The sequence below is a fragment of the Mesoplodon bidens genome (genome assembly GCF_964165515.1).
Source record: "Mesoplodon bidens genome assembly, chromosome: 2".
NCBI classification, from domain to species: Eukaryota; Metazoa; Chordata; class Mammalia; order Artiodactyla; family Ziphiidae; genus Mesoplodon; species Mesoplodon bidens.
The window spans coordinates 107811384-107832343 of record NC_138177.1 but is presented as its reverse complement, the minus strand read 5'-3'; the positions used below and the strand labels follow the sequence as shown (position 1 = coordinate 107832343).

Below are 20960 nucleotides of genomic sequence, written 5' to 3'. Positions count from 1 at the left end.
GTTTTCTACATCTGTGATTCTATTTCTCTTTGTAAATATGTTCATTTGTACCATTCTTTAGAATCCACATATGAGCGATATCATATATTTGTCTTTCTCTGTCTGACTTACTTCACTCAGTATGACAACTACTCATTTATTCTTGTAACGCTTAGAAAAGAGAAATTTATTGCCATGGTGCTCAAAGAAAAATAAGGGAATAAATACAATCCTAAAGACTTTATAGTTAGGAGAAAGTTGGAATCTACTTCTTTTGAAGCCTTGAGTCAGAGATTCTCAAAAAAACTAAACAAAATATTTCTTATTGAAGGTAGGAATTTGAACCATATTATAATAGCACTAGCTTATTTAAGTAACCTATGAGAATCAAAATTGGTTGTTGCATTCCCACTATCTCCTCCCTAATTTTGGAACTTATCTCACTAGAACAACTGTAATAATCTTATTTGTAATCTTGTATTCTAATCAAATGTTTCCCTTTTTAGTTCTAGGATGACGCTCACTGGTCAGGAAAGTTGCTTAGTATAGCAGGAAAAAGATAAGTTCACTGGTTAGGACATGCATCTCTGGATTCAGAGCCCAGCTCTGCTACTTATTAGTTGATTAACTTCAGTAAATTTCTTGATTTTCTATCTCATCTTTCTCAACTATCAATGGGGATATAATAGCACCAATCTCATAGGGCTTTTGTGAGAATTGTGATATTTGTAAAGCTCTTAGCATAATACCTACTAGATCATGAATGCTCAAAAATATTAACCAGTTAGCCATTGCTATGAGTTTTAAAGAGAATTACTATGTCCATGAATTTTATGGCTCATTTTTATTTTTAAGCTACCATCAAGTGAAAGTGTTGGTTCTTGCTTCTGTCTTTAGCAAATTGTGGGGCCAACCTCTAGTATATGGAAGAATTTCTACACTCGAATCCATCTGAGAAGATGAAAGAGTAAAAAAAAATGAACTTCGTCTTCATATGTAGAAGGGTCTTATAGATACTAACATTTTTCTCACACAGGTGAAGGAGGACCATAAATAACACACATCTTTTTTCCCCATCATCATTAAAGGTTTTCTAGCCCCAATCCTTTCTGCTCCTATTACAACCACACCAGTTCAAGATCTAGGACCTAAACTAATATTACATGCAGGTTGGATCAACTGAGGATAGAATGAGAAACTGTTTAAGAGCTTAATGCAAGCAAAAGTTGCATTACTGTCCTTTTGATGTTTAATGTCAAAATGTGATAAGTGCCTTTTAGTTTGGTTCTAGAAAAGACTTATTCTTATCTAAAAAGTTGTTAAGTTTCCTTTTATCCAAGAATTATGTAGCTAATATCATTTTTCTATTTGCCTTTGCTGCCACGAAGTTTGGACTCAAGTTAATGCTAACTACAATACAGCTGACCCTTGAACAACACAGGTTTGAACTGCATAAATCCACTTATACACAGATTTTTTTTGCAATAGTAAATATCATGGTACTGTACAATCCAGAGTTGGTTAAATCCACTCAATAGCATCAATATTCTAGAAATCATATTTTTTTAAGTAAAAAGGAAACTAAAATTTTACTAAAAGGAACACAAGGAACATATATTATTTCATGTACCTGTGTTTTAAATTACATACCAGAACAAGATGACAGCAAATTGTATGCTTAATAGAATATCTAGAACAAACGACTCCAAACCATGTAACAACAGGCATATTTAAGGTTAAGAACCTAATCATCAAGATGATTGTAGATGACTGACACTGTGGAAATCCATTTTTCCATAAATGAAATGCTGATATGGCTTTGACACCAATCTTTTCTTCATAATTCTGATACAATTTCACTCTTAAGTTTCTGTATGTTTTGAAATAATAAAAACTTTACAAACCTAGCAAAGACACATCAGCAATGATGAAGTATCCCCCATCAGGAACTATGGGTTTTAGGCCAACACTTTCAAGTAAATGTACCATCCGATTTCTTTTTACTTCTAACTCTTTTGGCAAAGAATTAAAGTAGCATTCTGGGTCATCCATGCGCTTGATGTCAATCCAAAGAGCTTGAGCCAAAGCTTCCTGTATATTAAGATTGAAAAATGTGGAAAGGAAATATGGTAATGTTATTTACTGCAGAATTTATTGGTATAATAAATAAAGATTGTTGGCAAAAAGTCATTCAGGGAATTACAGTTGAATTCCTGTGAACCTATGTGAATTTCTACAGATTAATGGAGGAATCAGTTACATGGAAATGATTAAATCTAATGTGAAGAGCTGAGAATGAACCATGAATATCCAAACTGAAACAGAAGTACAGTTGTCCCTTCGTATTCACAGGGCATTGGTTCCAGTATTCCTGCAGATACCAAAATCCATGGATGCTCAAGTATCCATAATACACTCAGCTCTCTGTATCCCTGGGTTCTGCATCTGTGAATTTCAACCAACTGTGGATCCACAATCTTTGGTTGAATCCATGGATATAGAACCCATGGATAGGGAGGGCTGACTGTAGTCTATAAAGATGGCTTACTTGGCAATGCAAAGACATAGTTGTTTTCTATTGAGGTTAGCTTTAGAGTTACTTGCTAGATCTAAGTCTGAAAGATGACCAGAGAAATGATGAACCAGCCAGCATTTCCCCATTACCTTGCAGGACGAGGTAGCATAAATGAAAGTTGACCCACTGTGGCATTCCTCATAAGTGTGCATATCCCTGCTCTAATCATTCACATCCCAGGAAGGACATCTAAGTCCCACAGGGGTTAGAAATGAGTTTCTGGGGGCATGTGGAGTTACTTCTCTACCATTCTTCAGGAAAGTCAGAAGAGAAAGGGCCAAACAAAAAAGCCTGTATTGTCTAGATCAGGCAGGCATCTTAGAAGGCAACAGGTCAGGAACAGATAAAGAAGTCCAAATCAGGGCATCCATAGAAAACAAGGATGTGTACAAGCAGGAGGGCAGAAATTTGGTAGGTGAACTTAGAAATACCGGTTCTCAGAGCAAACAAGGAGATCCAAACAAATAATCAAGTACCCGGGACAGTTAAGAGACAGAGGGGCAGAACAAAATTGCCAAATTTTAAGGAAATTGATCAGAACCAAGAGACAGCAAGAACTAAAGGATAAATTCATCCACTCAGTCAATATATATTGAGTACCTATGTTAAACCTGGCATTGTGATAAATACTGGGGATATAATGATAAACAAGATAAACATGGTCCTTGCCTTTATGGAGATTCCAATTAGTGTGTATTGGCAGGGACATGTGAGAGGAATGAGAAAGAAAACAAACAGATGAAAAGGTCAGGATATAATTTGTTCTGCTGGAAGAACTGAGAAGTCTGGTGTGGTGGAAGGGGAGCAAGAGAGATAGCATGGCAAGAGAAGACACTGAGATGGAGAAGGGCAAAATCACAGAGAAGACTGCATGTCAACAACATTCAGCCAGAAAACAGCAATAATAATAATTCCCCAGAACTAAAAAAAAAACTTGGATAAATAAGGATCAGTTGTTTCAGCCTCAGAATCTGTGGTTCACCATTGGAATCTATGGTTCCAGTCTCCAAACATGGTTGTCTGAGGGCATGGGAAAGAAACAGGCACTTAGCTGAAATGGAGAATAAGATAGTTCAGAAAAACATTTTCTACGTTCTTAGATGAATCTTTCTTTTCCTCAGTAACTTATTATTCCCTATAGTAAGAGATATTGCCTAGAAAATTCAAAGCCCAGGAGCCATAAACATCTGTCCTCACTGTAAAATTATACTGGACTCCTCTTGTTGTCTCTCACCCCACATGTGATCCGCTGGCCAATACTGTCAGCTCCACCTTCAAAGTATATGCAGAACCCAATCACTGTCTACCACTCCTACGATCCCCATATGGGTTCAGTCCATTGCTGTCTCTCTCCTGGATCATTCCAATAGTCTCCTAACTCAACAAAGCGGCTAGAGTCCCTTTGATAACACAAGTTAGATCATGTCACTCCTGTGCTCAAAACTCTCCAGTGGCTTCCTATCTCACCCAGGCTTTACAGTAACAAACATATCCCTACTCGATCTGGCCCCCAGCTACCTCTCTGATTTATTCCCTCCTATTCTTCTCCCTTGATCATCCCGTCCCAGCCTTTGTGCTTTTCACTGGTAGAAACTGCCTGCCCTAGGGCCTTGTACTGGTTTTCTCAGTCCGTAAGGCTCTTCTCTAGTTAACCATGTGAGTGCTTAACCTTCAGTTCTCAGCTCAAATGTCACCTTCTGAGTGAGGCTTTCAAAGATTACTCCTTTTAACATTGTGTATTTTCCCCATTAGCACTTCATCTGTATTTTATTTTTCTCCATTGCTTCTATCAACATCCGACATATTATGTTATTAGGACATTTACTTGTTTTTTCTTTGTTGTTGTTTTTTTTTGCGGTACGTGGGCCTCTCACTGTTGTGGCCTCTCCCGTTGCGGAGCACAGGCTCTGGACATGCAGGCTCAGTGGCCATGGCTCATGCGCCCAGCCACTCCACGGCAGGCATGTGGGATCCTCCTGGACCAGGGCACGAACCCACGTCCCCTGCATCAGCAGGCAGACTCTCAACCACTGCACCACCAAGGAAGCCCCATTTACTTGTTTTTGATCTGCACTCCCCCACAAGGCTCTAAGGTCCAGAAGGGCAGGAATTTTTGACTGCTGTATCTCTAATGCTCAGTAAATATTACTGAATAGGTGAATGGATCTATTTTGAGAGGATGAAACGAGTTTAAAATATAATAAAACCAATGTCCGACTAGGCTTTATCACCATATCACTTTAGAGAGTCACTGGAAAAAGAATTTTAAATTAGGATTTTTTTTCTCCTTTAGTAGGTATTTTTGATGGGAGGCAAAAAAGTTTATTATAGCCAACATATTTTTTACTGTTTTGGCCTTTTAACTGCCTTCCAAAAAAATAAATTTTTTCTCAGTGTTCTGATTATTCACAAAGTAATAGTACACAGATCCCTGTTTTACAGATATTAAAAAAATAGAAAATATAAAAAGTCTTGCAACCCACCCCTGACCCTATCTACTAATTTCATCTATTCCCCCTTTACCCCTACAAATAGCCACGTTTACTAGTTTCTTACAGATTCTTCCAGAGATCCTTTAAGAAAATAGAAGCAAATCGTTTCCCCCCTTTCTTATACAGAATATAGCATAAATATATACTGCTCTGTATCTTGCTTTTTTTACTTTATATCCTGGAAATCTTTCCATGTCAGTAATTATAGAGCTTCCTCATTCTTTTTTCTTTCTTTCTTTCTTTCTTTCCCTTTCCTTTCTGTTTTTTTCACTTTTAAACAGCCATGGTGATACAGTAATGGTCCCCAAAGATGTCCATGTCTTAAAATCCAGAATCTGTAAATATGTCACCTTGCATGGTAAAATTAACTTTGCAAATGTGATTTAAGTTAAGATCTTGAGATGGAGAGGTTATCTTGGATTATCTGTGGGCCTAATGTAATCACAAGCACCCTTATAAGGGAAAGAAGGTGGCAGGAGAGTTAGTGTCACAGGGGGACATGTATTGACAGAGGCAGAGGTTGCAGTGATGTAACCACAAGCCAAGGAATGTGAGCAGCCCCAAGAAGCTGCAAAAGACAAGGAGCAGATTCTCCCTTAGAGCCTCTAGAGGGAACGCAGCAAGGCCAACACCTTCCTTGTAGCCCCACAAGACCCTTTTGGACTTCTGACCTCCAGAACTGTAAGATAAAAAATTTGTGTTGTTTTAAGCCACTAAGTTTGTGGTAATTTGGCACCAAGAAATAGGAAACTAATACAGTCATATAATATTTAAACGTTCAGACAGACCATAGTTTATTTAACCAATTGTCTATAGATGGACTATCCCCTATCTTCCTCAATGAATGGTCATATACATCGAGCTTCTTAAGTGTGCAGATAATAGCTATAAGGTAAATTCCCAGAGGATACATTGCTGCTTCACAGAGCACATATATCTCTAATTTTGCTTGGGGCTGTCACTGTCGTCCAGAGAGTTTGCAGTACTTTGTAATCCCACCAGCAACGTATAAGTGTTTAAAGTTAAAACTTCATGTATTAAAAACAAAACTATTCTTGATAGCAATGAGTTTGTGTTTGCTCCTAAATTTCCAAAGTATACTAGAAGCCCTGCTCAAAAAGGACATGAAGGGAGGAACGAAGCCAATTCACATTCACAACATAAAACTAACACCTCCACCCAAAGACTATGCATCAGCCCCAAATTACTATAACGCCTACCTGTAAAGGAGTCGCACAAGTATAAACGGTGTTTTGTTGAACTGTCTGTAAATGTTTTATCAAACGTTTAGGACCAATGGACCAACCAAGCTGGAAAAGAAAAGTAGATTTAAAAAAATGAATCTAATTGTAAGTACCAAATCTGATAGAGTAGCTAAGCTTAATGTAATTATTAAATATATGCATTTCTAAAATGCTCACACTATGAAAGTAGTGTAGTCTTAGTAGTTAGAAACATTTCAACCCTGATCTTTTTGTGGAATAGTTTCCAACTGGAGTCACTAAATTCTGCCTTCAGAAGGTAAACAGTGTCTGCAATCATTATTATCTTTCCCCCTCTTTGATTTGCTACTTCTAATATTCTGGAGGTCTAATAACCAGTTAAAAGGTTGTATGACTTTGGGCTTCCCTGGTGGCGCAGTGGTTGAGAGTCTGCCTGCCGATGCAGGGGACGCGGGTTCGTGCCCCAGTCTGGGAAGATCCCACATTCCATGGAGTGGCTGGGCCCATGAACCATGGCCGCTGAGCCTGCGCGTCCGGAGCCTGTGCTCCGCGGCGGGAGAGGCCACAGCAGTGAGAGGCCTGCATACCACAAAAAAATAAATAAATAAAAAATAAAGCTTGTTTGACTTAAATATAGGTAAAAGTAACTCTGAATGAGGGCCGTAAGGGAGTCTTCCATAATTTGGTTCTCCAGCCCTCATTTTTGATACTCTCTGCTTCTTAGCCAAGTTTAGAAGAGGTGAAGTTGGAAGATAACTAAGTTTCAATTGGATCAATTGTGATTGTACTACATAGTGCAGTGGTTAAGTGCGTGGATTCTGAACCTAGACTTCCTGCCCTGGCTTGAATTCGAATTCATTAGCAAGGTAACCTTAGGCAAGTTACTTAGCTTCTCTGTACTTTAGTTTTATTGTCTGTAAATGGGAATAATAAATTATACCCACCTCATAATGTGGTTATGAGAATGAAAGGAATCAGTATGTGGAAAGCTCTTAGAACCTGACACATAGTAAGTGCCAAAACATCAACTACTAGTTTTTCTCCTTTTATATTAATATACAGTAATCTGAACATTCTTTGCAAAGAAAAGAGTACCATTAGTTGGTTACTTATAAAATTAAAAAATTACCTAATTTTTCTTACTTTTAAAGGAATGATTAAGTCTCAAAAAGGATAAAGGCCAATATGAAAACTGAATGAGTAAATAAGCAGATCAGTAAGTACAAAACCCTGGGCAAACTGAATATCTATGCATTTAAAACGCAAAATACTCTACAAGAAGTAAAATACAGGCCTGTTTTCAAACAGTTAAATTCTTCTTCATCTTACCTTCCAGCCAGTTACACTGAAAGTCTTTCCAGCACTTCCTATCGTTATTGTTCTCTCCCACATACCTGGAAAAGTGGCTGAACAGAAAAAAGAAAAAAAAAAAAAGGATAACTGCTTTATAATCAGTCTACACGCAGTATAATCTAAAACATAAATGCCTTATAATATAGTCAGTATAGTTATTTCAATAGGTTTTTTAGAGAGAATTTAACTTTAACCCAAACACAGTTGAAAATGTTACCATGCTTGAAAACATTTAAGTGGCAAAATTATCTCCCAGGGCGTGAATGGCAGAGGTGCCAGCAGGCAGCACTCCAGGCCGGTTCAGTGCTGTGGTCACAGGAGCAACAGCACTCAGTGCTCAGTGTTAGTAGTAGCTGGGTGCCCAGCATAATCATTCTGTGGCACAGTTTTGCTTGTGGTTCTGGCTAGTGTTTAGCTCACCTCTACTCTGCCCATTTTCTGAGTCTACTTCTACAGGATTCCTAGGGCAATGGTTCTTCAAATACAGTCCCCACACAGCAATAGCAGTATCACTGGGGAACTTGTAAGAAAGGCAAATTCTTGGATCCTCAGAAACTCTGGGGAAGGGCCAACAATCTGCATGCATGTGTGTGAGTGTGTGTATGTGTTTTATAAATAACTTACTGAGATATAAATCCCATGACATATAGTTTCACTCGTTTAAGTGTACCATATCCACAAAGTTGAGCAACAATTACTACAATCAATTTTAGAACATTTTTTTTCACCCTAAAAGAAGCCCTATACCTATTAGGTATCAACCACTAATATTCCCATGGCCAATAATTTTAGAACTTATGCCTGAATGGAGCTTATCTAACACATGTATTTTCTTTGTAATGCACAACACAGCTTTCCTGCTCTTAGAAGCATTAGACAGCACTTCAGCACTATGTTTGGGGGCCATTTAAAATAGCAAAATCACTGTGAAAAGAACACTTGCTTATAGAACAAGCTGTAATAAGAAGGCAGAGTGTTGCCTTGTTGACCTTAAATGGAAACATGCATGTCAGGCAACTCAAATTTTTCACCCCTCTGCACATGTCTGTGAATGAAGCACTCTAGTGATTTGGGGGTTACAAATGTATTTTAGTGAGTAGATGAATTCACAAATATAGATTCCATGAAAATGGCAAATGACTATATAAAAATTTTCAAGTTGATACCTTTAGCAAAATCATTCATTTACTTATTCATACACTCATCAAACATTTATTAGCAATGATTAGGTGCCAAGTACTAAGCTAGGTCTAGAGGAAACAATGACAAGAAAGATGCAGTTCCTATCTTCAAGGAGCTTAATGTCTAGTGGGGGTTGGAGACAAGAAGAACAATTATATTACAGTGTGATAAGTGTTATAATAGCAACAGGCATGCAATATTCTGCAAGGATAGGAGATAGTGTTAGGGGTAGCTCTCTGCAGTCAGTAATGCTTGAGGTGAGATTTGGATGACCACATAGGACTTTACTGGGTAGAGAAGGAGAAAGAAAGGTGTTTTGGGCAAAGGGGATGCAGGTATCAAAGTCATGGAGGTATAAAATACAAGAGTTGGTGAATTCTGTTGGACATCGGTAAATTATTCCTCGTTAATCTTCTGAGAATGCTACCTACAAAACTGCTTTTTGGATTCCTCAAGTAATTTAGTTGTGAAATTCTTTACGTGCAATTCCACAAGTTTTTCACCTGTTTTTTTTAGAGGTACAATAGATGCTCTTATATTGTTCTAAGAGTGCTGGTATGCACAAAGGGAAAATAAATACCCATTTCTGGGGGGCTAAGTTACTGTCTTCTTGAAGTAATCTTCTCATAAGCAAGTAAAGTGTCTACTAAAATGTAAGATAGCTAAAGAAAGTTCCAAAATGGATGCATATGCAATTTTAGCCTATCACGAAATACCTGTCAACATTTGTAAAGGCAGGAAAACAATATAAATCAGAGAAGTTACCACTGTAATCTCTGTGAAGTATAAGAAAACCCAAAAAGACAAATGAAGAAAATATTTAGAGGGTCCATTCTAAGAAGGAATATTCTAACATTTGATGTAAATAACCATATCCTTTCAAGTTTTGAGACATTTCTAGTCTTCAATTTAGTCTTCTAAAATATTCCAAGGACACGACAGATGTCCCACTTTCTTATTTGATCACAGAAAAGTCCAAACTATGTATAATGCAGATTATCACTTCCTTTAAAGTAATAATATATATCTAAAATCAGGAAGGCCTATTAGTAAAAACAATATTTAGAAATAAATTCTTTGAAAATAAAAATTACCCAAACTAATATAATACTAATATGTTTTAACGATAAGTTATACGTGAAGGAAATAAAAACTATGCACACATCAAATGTAGGTTTCATTCACAAAATATAAAATCTAACTATAGCATAAATTTAAAAGGAGAGCTAAGTAATTTCTTGATGGCTATTTTGGCCATATAAAAGTGGATGTCTTTTTTTCAAGGAGTAAGCTGATAAGCTAAATAATTTACAACGAATTTTATACTAATTTTCCAAATATCAATGGTTTAGTATATAAATATCAGTGTATTAGTATAATCTCTTCCAGAAGAGAGGTTTCATTTGTCGACTGTAATGTCATTTTACTGAAACCTGCAGAAATCATTTGAGTCAAGAATCTGATTCAGTAAGAACAAGTTCTACTATTTCAATAAAAAGGGCCCTAAGTAATTTAAAACATCTGAATGTCTATGTCCTCTCCATCTCAGAGATCTGGGGAGCTACAGAAGTTAATGTAAACAGACAGGCAGAGCAGATGACCACAGCACTGCATATGAATATAGTAACCTAAAGAAATAAAAAAATCTTTGCAGGTCTGATGATTTTAAAAAAACATATCCAGTGCCAGTATTGGTAAGTTTAGCTTGCAGTTATACCCGAAAGGCAGCTGGTCTTTGTACTTCTCATTTATGACCCATGATCCTTAAATCAGCCACAGCAGCTACTACAGTTATTCACAGGTGACTTAGGCTTCATTAGAAGTCAGATAAAAATGAGAGACATGATGAAGAGTGAAAACTACACCAGGAAAAACTGCTTCTGTGACAACTTGAAAATGATGCTAATTTCATGATGTATGGCCAGCAAGCCTTACTGTATTATATTAAAGAGCTACTATTGCACTCTGTAAACTGATGGAAGAGCCATTTAGCATCTTTCATGTAACAAAGGCCACTGTATTTAATAGAATAAGTTTTCACACATTTGCACTCTCTAAATAATGAAATAGTGAATTCATTTTTTTCTTGTTTTAACTTTATGAGTTGTTAAAACAACTAAAAAATCTGAGTTAAAAATATATATCTTTAGGAAATAACATCATCATTTACACTTTTACCATGAAGGGCTTATAAGGTTTAAACAATAAATTTCAAGATCATTTAAAGTAGTATTTTGGAAAGAATATTGCTAAACTGAGTTAACTAAATTTTTTAAAGCCTTGAGTCACTGCATAGGCATGAACATTTGTAAAACATGTAAAATGTTAAGTATAAAATTATATTTATTCATTAGATAGATACTTCTTCCTTTCTCTGCTTAATCTAAAAAAATTACCAAAACATTTAATTATCCTTGTTGGTCTGATTTTCAACTGGAGAGAAGTTAGTGACCTGAGACAGAGATCATCAACAAGATGTGAGAAGGTGAACTGTGATGCAATTTTGACAAATAACAAAAGTCTGCTGGGCTAAGGCACCACACCTTGCAAATCTCTACTCTGTTTATACATTCTTCCTTAGAAGATTCATTCTCTTCCATGGGTTCCACTATCAACGAAATTTTGATGACTGCCAAAAATAAATCCCTTCACAATTTGATCCTGACAATCAGGCCTATAATTCTACTTGTTTCTAGACATCTCCTCCTCTATGTCTCAAAGACACTGAAACTTAGCAAGACTAGAGCATGAGAAGCAGGAATTTCCTTTGCTCAGCTCTTCCCCACAGATGTGTTCCTCCTCCCATATCTCCATCCCTGGGTAAGGGCCTTATCACTGCCTAGTGGTCCAGGCTAGAGATCTCAGAATCACACTTGCTTGCTTGCTTTCCCACCTTCAAATGCTACGTTCTGTGCCCTATAGTTTTTACATCTAAGTAGCCCTCATGTATCATCTCCACTGCCAGGGCATCTGACTTATGATCCTCACCTGTAGCTGGTTCTTACCTTTATAAAACAAATCCAATATGGAACTAATTACCCTGCCTCACAGTAGTTCTCAAAGTATGCTCACTGGTACCCTGATGATCAAATTAATTATTGAGTTTTTAAATAGAACTTTAAAAAATCAATTTTAAGGTTTCCACAAAATTTTCTTAAGCCACAAAATTTTCTTAAGCACTTAAGGTAAGTGCTACCACTTATCTGATAGTGAATGCTACCAACAGTGAAACAAATGAGCATTAGAAAATGAACATTAATGGCAAAAATCAGAAAAACTCAGATGTATTTATTTCAATAGCACTTTGTTACAGGTAAATACACACAGACTTGTAGTTTTTACATTGACTTCTAATTACTGAATTTCTGTTAAGAAAATTGTCTCTAGTTTCATGATGAAATAAGTATGTATTGTCACTATTTCATGATGTGAACATCATGACTTCAAGATGCTCTATCACTAAAGTAAGTTTCAGAACCACTGACCCCCTCAATGAAGTTTAAACTCTTTATCCTCATACATAAAGTCCTTCAGAATCACCCTACTTTTCCACTCTCATCTGTGCCAGTTACTGCGGCACACCCTTCTACCACTTAAGTATATCTTGATCTTTCATGCCTCCTTGTCTCAGTACATAAAAGTTTATCTGATAGGAATTTTCTTTCTATTTCTCTGCCTAACTAAGTCCCGTCTTTTGCCCTCTCCTTTGTTGATCACCTGAAGCAGTTGCTTTCTCCTGTGTCTCTACAACAATCTGTGATTTGCCACGGATAATTATGATATGTGCAACAACTATTTATATATAAGTGCACTAATTTTAAAATTTATTGGTTCCTGCCAGTGATTTTAGTTATCCTTCCCTCACCCTTTTCATACTTCCTATTCATTTTATTCAACAATTACTTTCTGACTGTCTACCATGCACAAGACACTTTCTGGGAACTAAGGAGTCAGAAGAGACCAAAGCATTTAAAAATTCCTACCTTCTTGCAGGTTTGAAGTAAAATATATAGATCCTGATATTTGTTATAGAGGAAAAAACAAAAACAGAATGGAAAAAGGACAAAGAAAATGCTGGAAGGAGAGGTGTAACTATCTTAAATGTTGTGGTCATCAAATTTGACATCTGGGGCTTCCCTGGTGGTGCAGTGGTTGAGAGTCGCCTGCCGATGCAGGGGACACGGGTTCGTGCCCCAGTCCCACATGCCACAGAGCAGCTGGGCCCGTGAGCCACGGCCGCTGAGCCTGCGCATCTGGAGCCTGTGCTCCGCAACGGGAGAGGCGACAACAATGAGAGGCCCGCGTACCGCAAAAAAAAAAAAAAAAAAAAAAATTGACATCTGAATAAAGACCCCAGAGAGGTGACAGACGGAGCCATTTGGATATCTGGTGAAAAGTGTTTCCAGGTATACGTAGGGCAAGTGCAAAGACCCAAAGGTTGCAGCCCAGTTTATAACCCTATAGTTGATATAAGTTTGGATTACCTGAGAAGACACTGTGGCTTTTGTGAGATGGCCCAGTAGTAATGGTGAGATTCCAGGCAAGGGCCATGCAGCAATACCTTACTGTCCTGACAATTTTTTCCTGTTGACCTGGCATTTTGGCAACCTGCTCAGCAGGGACAGACCAGTTCAGGAACAATTAAGTTCCCTATGTCTTATATGCCAAGTAATAGCTAGATCCTTGAAAAAAGCTAAAAATAAAGACAAAAGTACTAGTTCTCTGGTTTCATAGTTTTAGAGTGTGATCCAAAATGTCGTCTCCTAAGTTTGTACTGCTTGTCCTTCAATCTGCTCATAAATTCACTCAAGCATCATTCATTCAAGGCCCATTTTTAAGCGCTCACAGACATTTACCCATTACAAAGACTATTTTAAAGCTCTTCTGGGATCCTTTCCAATCAGATGTTCCACACGTGCCCAAACACATTTAGATTTGTGACTCTATGTAATAATTGGTACCTATTTTAAAATGCTTATTTCCAGTATATACAAGCCATTCATAAACCTCATCACTGATGCAGAGTGTGTCATATTTGATGCAAAGGTCAGCGATTACTTGGAGTTCCTCTTTTGTATACACCTACACATATGAAAGGAAACAAAGGAGCAGAGCCAATTAGTCAACATGTGAGAAAATGACGGACCAGAAGACGGCATAAAGAGATCAAAGACTCACCTTGCCAAGGGGGTTATGCGGAGTATTTAGTATTATAGCTTTGGTTTTGGAATTAAATTTGCTTGCCAGTTCTTGAGGATCTAATGTCCAGTCAGCACTAGACCATTTTTTCCCATCAACAAGTTTCTAAGCATGAAGAATGAAGCTGTGATTTAATTCAGTTAATTCATGTTTGCTGTCCTACAAAAAAATAATCTAACAAGGAAAAAAAAGTAGAGAAAGGCATGGCAAAGGTAACTGAATAGATGACAAAGAAAAGAAATAGAAATAACTAAGCTTTACTCTGCCTTAAGAGCCCAACAGGATGTGAGTTCCATGCTCATACCTGTTAATTGGAAACATGAACTCTGTCAACATTAACGGCTGTGAAAGTGCCTATATTCCTTCAAAGGAGCCAGCTGTAACTATGGTTAACACATCTGATACTATAAGACTAATAGAAGATTCTGTGATTCACCTTGTATCACTTATTTTGATGAAAATTTTAAAAAGACAATGGTTCTATACTGTATTCCTAAAGATAAAAGCAGAATTTTAAAAAAATTACTTCATTCAGAATTCAATAAGCATTTATTGAGCACCCAGCATATACCCTGCACTATTAGTCACTGGGGACCAGAGCTATAAAAGTGAGTCAGAAATGGTTTCTGACCTGGTGGTGCTCAGTCAGTAGGGGAGACACATAACCATAAAAAATAGTATTACATACAATGTAGACGCTGATACAGCAGACAGATGTGCAAACACAAGATAAAGTAATAAAAGATCCCCCTTTAAAGTTGTTACCTTCAGTCATAGTAGAGATATATAGTAAATCCCAAAATGTAATCAAAGTAGGAACTTTACTGGCAACAAAGTAATGGTATTTACAAAACTTCTTAAAACATGTGAATCATAGGGGCAAACTTACAGATCTCAGGGGGATAAAAACAGGTATTGCTCCAGCCATTCTCACCATGGGCTCATAGCAGTCATAGAAAGGCACTATCACTATGACCTGGAATAAAACCAAATAACACAACATGTCAATCATTAATCCATTTAACAAATATTGTGTACATACTATGTGCAAGGCACTATACTACATGCTGAGATGAAGCAGTGTAGAAAGCAGGCTTTGTCTTCGCACATCTGAGTGAAAAGACCTTAGGGATAAACTTGTCGGGATCCTTAATTGGAGCCCTTGATCTCTTAGGGAGATCTGTGGATAGGCTTGCAGTGGGACCCTTGGAATTGTATGTAAAATTTTCTACATGCATAGGTATATTTTTCTGGGGAAAGGGGTCATAGCTCTCATCACATTCTCAAAGGGATGTTCCAGCCAAAAACTTTGAGTTTAAATTTCAAATTAGAAAATAAATGATCAGTGGCAGAGCAAGACCATAAGGAAAGAGAGCACTGCAACTGATGCTCTCTGCTGTGGAGTACTAATTTATAAGTATTATCCTGAGAGTAAAGACGTTTGTCATTTCTCAAAAGCATCCCCAAACAAAAAGTGTATGCAGGTAGACAGAATGCTACTGCTAATGTCTGATAACCACAATTTCCCTCCAGATGACTTATATCTGGATCCTTTTTTCTTAGTCCCTTGAGATATACTCCCTGTTCCTTTTCTCCTACAGGCTCTCTCTCAATCACTCATGGCCTGGCTTTCAGGTCAGTGGGCCAGACTAACCTGTCCAGTTGGTATTCCTTCTGCAGTATGCCAGCCTGGACCTAGCATCCCTAACTTTTTGCTTTTCTATAAGGAGGGTTTGAACACATAATTTATATCCATTGTACACATTTGATTTTCTATCTTTTTTAAACTTAGAAATATTTCACAAAAATTTTAATATTATTTAGTTTTAGCATTTATTATTTTAAAGGCTATTTGAGAGTCTATTGAATTCTAGAATAGTTTTGTTATAGTTTGCTTGTATAAATAACAGTGCAATGTTCACTTGTGACTATGCATAGTATCTTCATTTTAAAATCATTTGCTGAATAAATTCACATGATTGCTACTGCTAGACTAAAGGGTATAAACATGTTTTATGGTAATTTATATATATAGTCAAACTGCTTGTGAAAAATCTGGCAACAATTTATAATTTTACAAGTCTACACTAAACTGCCACATTTAAGTTTGTGTTGGTTAAATTCATGGTACCTAATTATCACCCTAAATTTGCACTTTTTACTGCTTGTACTTCTTTTTCAAGGCCTTTCTCATTGGAGTCATAGGAGGCCCTTATATTCTAAAGCCCCCTTGTTTGTACTAGTCATCCAACTCACACTGAGTAGTTCCTATACAACGTGCTGTGTTATGTGTTGGGTACTGTGGAGGACAAAGAAATGAGCCAGGAATGAATCTTTTCCTCAAGTTCTTAATTAGACTGTGAAATTCTTAGGGACTAAGATGACCCATCTTTGTAGCCCTGGTGAGAAACAGTGCCTGGTATGAAGTGAGAGCTCAATGAAGGAAAGTAAATTGGGAAGGCAGCGAGGTGGAACTGAAGAATATACTTAACATGCTTCCCTGAAATTTCCTTATTTTTACAATGGAAATAATTCCCCTCTCTTTTTGAAGAATATTTACTGAGCACTCACTATTTCAGGTGCTAGCTCTATAGCGATAAACTAGTTTTCCTGGAACTTACATTCTCCTGCAAGACATTTATAATAAATAAGAAAACAAGGAAGTAAATCAGCTAATTTCAGACAGTAATAAATACTATAAGGAAAGTATTAGGTCAATATGATGGAAAGTGGTGTGTGTGGTTTCAAAATATTAGGTAAGATGATCAGGGAAGAAAGGATAGAGGAAAGAAGGCCTAGGGCTGAGCCCTGGGACACACCAATAAAGTGCAGAGAAGGAGGAAGCAACAAAGGATTAACAACACCAAAGTCTCAGATAAAACTTTCAACTATTTTATAGGAATAAAGGAGATTACGTATATGAAACTATGACTGTTCCATCCTGGAACATTCTCCAGGATAGATCATATCTTGGGTCACAAATCAAGCCTTGGTAAATTTAAGAAAATTGAAATTGTATCAAGTATCTTTTCCGACCACAATGCTATGAGACTAGATATCAATTACAGGAAAAGAGCTGTAAAAAATACAAACACATGGAGGCTAAACAATACACTACTTAATAACAAAGTGATCACTGAAGAAATCAAAGAGGAAATTTAAAAATACCTAGAAACAAATGACAATGGAGACACGACGACCCAAAACCTATGGGATGCAGCAAAAGCAGTTCTAAGAGGGAAGTTTATAGCAATACAATCCCACCTTAAGAAACAGGAAACATCTCGAATAAACAACCTAACCTTGCACCTAAAGCAATTAGAGAAAGAAGAACAAAAACATCCCAAAGTTAGCAGAAGGAAAGAAATCATAAAAATCAGATCAGAAATAAATGAAAAAGAAATGAAGGAAACGATAGCAAAGATCAATAAAACTTAAAGCTGGTTCTTTGAGAAGATAAACAAAATTGATAAACCATTAGCCAGACTCATCAAGAAAAAAAGGGAGAAGACTCAAATCAATAGAATTAGAAATGAAAAAGGAGAAGTAACAACTGACACTGCAGAAATACAAAAGATCATGAGAGATTACTACAAGCAACTCTATGCCAATAAAATGGAAACCTGGAAGAAATGGACAAATTCTTAGAAATGCACAACCTGCCAAGACTGAATCAGAAAGAAATAGAAAATATGAACAGACCAATCACAAGCACTGAAATTGAAACTGTGATAAAAAATCTTCCAACAAACAAAAGCCCAGGACCAGATGGCTTCACAGGTGAATTCTATCAAGCATTTAGAGAAGAGCTAACACCTATCCTTCTCAAACTCTTCCAAAATATAGCAGAGGGAGGAACACTCCCAAACTCATTCTACGAGGCCACCATCACCTTGATACCAAAACCCGACAAGGATGTCACAAAGAAAGAAAACTACAGGCCAATATCACTGATGAACATAGATGCAAAAATCCTCAACAAAATACTAGCAAACAGAATCCAACAGCACATTAAAAGGATCATACACCATGATCAAGTGGGGTTTATTCCAGGAATGCAAGGATTCTTCAATATATGCAAATCAATCAACGTGATACACCACATTAACAAACTGAAGGAGAAAAACCATATGATCATCTCAATAGATGCAGAGAAAGCTTTCCACAAAATTCAACACCCATTTATGATAAAAACCCTGCAGAAAGTAGGCATAGAGGGAACTTTCCTCAACATAATAAAGGCCATATATGACAAACCCACAGCCAGCATCGTCCTCAATGGTGAAAAACTGAAACCATTTCCACTAAGATCAGGAACAAGACAAGGTTGCCCACTCTCACCACTCTTATTCAACATACTTTTGGAAGTTTTAGCCACAGCAATCAGAGAAGAAAAGGAAATAAAAGGAATCCAAATCGGAAAAGAAGAAGTAAAGCTGTCACTGTTTGCAGATGACATGATACTATACATAGAGAATCCTAAAGATGCCACCAGAAAACTACTAGAGCTAATCAATGAATTTGGTAAAGTTGCAGGATACAAAATTAATGCACAGAAATCTCTGGCATTCCTATATACTAATGATGAAAAATCTGAAAGTGAAATCAAGGAAACACTCCCATTTACCATTGCAACAAAAAGAATAAAATATCTAGGAATAAACCTACCTAAGGAGACAAAAGACCTGTATGCAGAAAATTATAAGACACTGATGAAAGAAATTAAAGATGATACAAATAGATGGAGAGATGTACCATGTTCTTGGATTGGAAGAATCAACATTGTGAAAATGACTCTACTACCCAAAGCAATCTACAGATTCAATGCAATCCCTATCAAACTACCACTGGCATTTTTCACAGAACTAGAACAAAAAATTTCACAATTTGTATGGAAACACAAGAGACCCCGAATAGCCAAAGCAATCTTGAGAACGAAAAATGGAGCTGGAGGAATCAGGATCCCTGACTTCAGAGTATACTACAAAGCTGCAGTAATCAAGACAGTATGGTACTGGCACAAAAACAGAAAGATAGACCAATGGAACAGGATAGAAAGCCCAGAGATAAACCCACGCACATATGGTCACCTTATCTTTGATAAAGGAGGCAGGAATGTACAGTGGAGAAAGGACAGTCTCTTCAATAAGTGGTGCTGGGAAAACTGCTCAGGGACATGTAAAAGTATAAGATTAGATCACTCCCTAACACCATACACAAAAATAAGCTCAAAATGGATTAAAGACCTAAATGTAAGGCCAGACACTATCAAACTCTTAGAGGAAAACATAGGCAGAACACTCTATGACATAAATCACAGCAAGATCCTTTTGGACCCACCTCCTAGAGAAATGGAAATAAAGACAAAAATAAACACATGGGACCTAATGAAACTTCAAAGCTTTTGCACAGCAAAGGAAACCATAAACAAGACCAAAAGACAACCCTCAGAATGGGAGAAAATATTTGCAAATGAAGCAACTGACAAAGGATTAATCTCCAAAATTTATAAGCAGCTCATGCAGCTCAATAACAAAAAAACAAACAACCCAATCCAAAAATGGGCAGAAGACCTAAATAGACATTTCTCCACAGAAGATATACAGACTGCCAACAAACACATGAAAGGATGCTCAACATCTTTACTCATTAGAGAAATGCAAATCAAAACTACAATGAGATATCATCTCACACCAGTCAGAATGGCCATCATCAAAAAAATCTAGAAACAATAAATGCTGGAGAGGGTGTGGAAAAAAGGGAACACTCTTGCACTGCTGGTGGGAATGTGAATTGGTACAGCCACTATGGAGAACGGTATGGAGGTTCCTTAAAAAACTACAAATAGAAGTACCATATGACCCAGCAATCCCACTACTGGGCATATACCCTGAGAAAACCATAATTCAAAAAGAGACATGTACCAAAATGTTCATAGCAGCCCTATTTACAATAGCCCGGAGATGGAAACAACCTAAGTGTCCATCATCGGATGAATGGATAAAGAAGATGTGGCACATATATACAATGGAATATTACTCAGCCATAAAAAGAAATGAAATTGAGCTATTTGTAATGAGGTGGATGGACCTAGAGTCTGTCATACAGAGTGAAGTAAGTCAGAAAGAGAAAGACAAATACTCTATGCTGACACATATATATGGAATTTAAGAAAAAAAAATGTCATGAAGAACATAGGGGTAAGACAGGAATAAAGACACAGACCTACTAGAGAATGGACTTGAGGATATGGGGAGGGGGAAGGGTAAGCTGTGACAAAGTCAAAGAGCGGCATGGACATATATACACTACCAAACGTAAGGTAGATAGCTAGTGGGAAGCAGCCGCATAGCACAGGGAGATCAGCTCGGTGCTTTGTGACCGCCTGGAGGGGTGGGATAGGGAGGGTGGGAGGGAGACGCAAAAGCGAGGGGATATGGGAACATATGTATATGTATAACTGATTAAATTTGTTATAAAGCAAAAGAAAATAAAAAAAATAAATCCCTCAAAAAAAGGAAGTATGACTCTACTTCCTTACCATGTCTCCTTAAGTAGCTTATTGTTTGGCGTAGTAGAGTGAATTGAGATGTAAAAGGATAATGTAACACAAAGTAACAGGTATCTTTCATAAAGAAGGTACAGATAAAGTATGGGGAGAGTTCAAAGAAAGGAATTAACAATACTGATCATGGCAAATATTCATTCTTCACACCCAGCTTAACCAACACCTCTCTAGAGCTTTCCAGATCTATATTAGCAGAGTTGATCACTTCTTCCTCTTGTCACCATGGTAACTTATACATTCCCCACCACCGCCTATAGCACTGCATTCCTCCTCATGTGTTTACAAGTCTATCTCCTCTACTAAACAGGGAACCCCTTCCATGCAGAAACCGTCTTTTAAAAATGTCTCCCACAATGTCTAGCGTATCCTCAATAAATTCTGAATAAATG

At 37.2% G+C, this 20960-nt stretch overlaps 1 protein-coding gene across 4 annotated transcripts in view; it reads right to left on the bottom strand.

Annotated features, from left to right (window-relative positions):
* KYAT3 (kynurenine aminotransferase 3) overlaps nt 1–20960 on the bottom strand; it is a 56645-nt gene that overhangs the window by 9905 nt on the left and 25780 nt on the right. For all 4 annotated transcript variants that reach the window (XM_081225593.1, XM_081225595.1, XM_081225596.1 and 1 more), the window contains exons 6-11: nt 14893–14979; nt 13983–14108; nt 13766–13886; nt 7599–7675; nt 6267–6356; nt 1884–2070 (exon numbers count right to left, since the gene is read on the bottom strand). In XM_081225593.1, coding sequence (XP_081081719.1) covers nt 1884–2070; nt 6267–6356; nt 7599–7675; nt 13766–13886; nt 13983–14108; nt 14893–14979 — 688 coding nt within the window. The remainder of the gene's footprint in view (nt 1–1883; nt 2071–6266; nt 6357–7598; nt 7676–13765; nt 13887–13982; nt 14109–14892; nt 14980–20960) is intronic.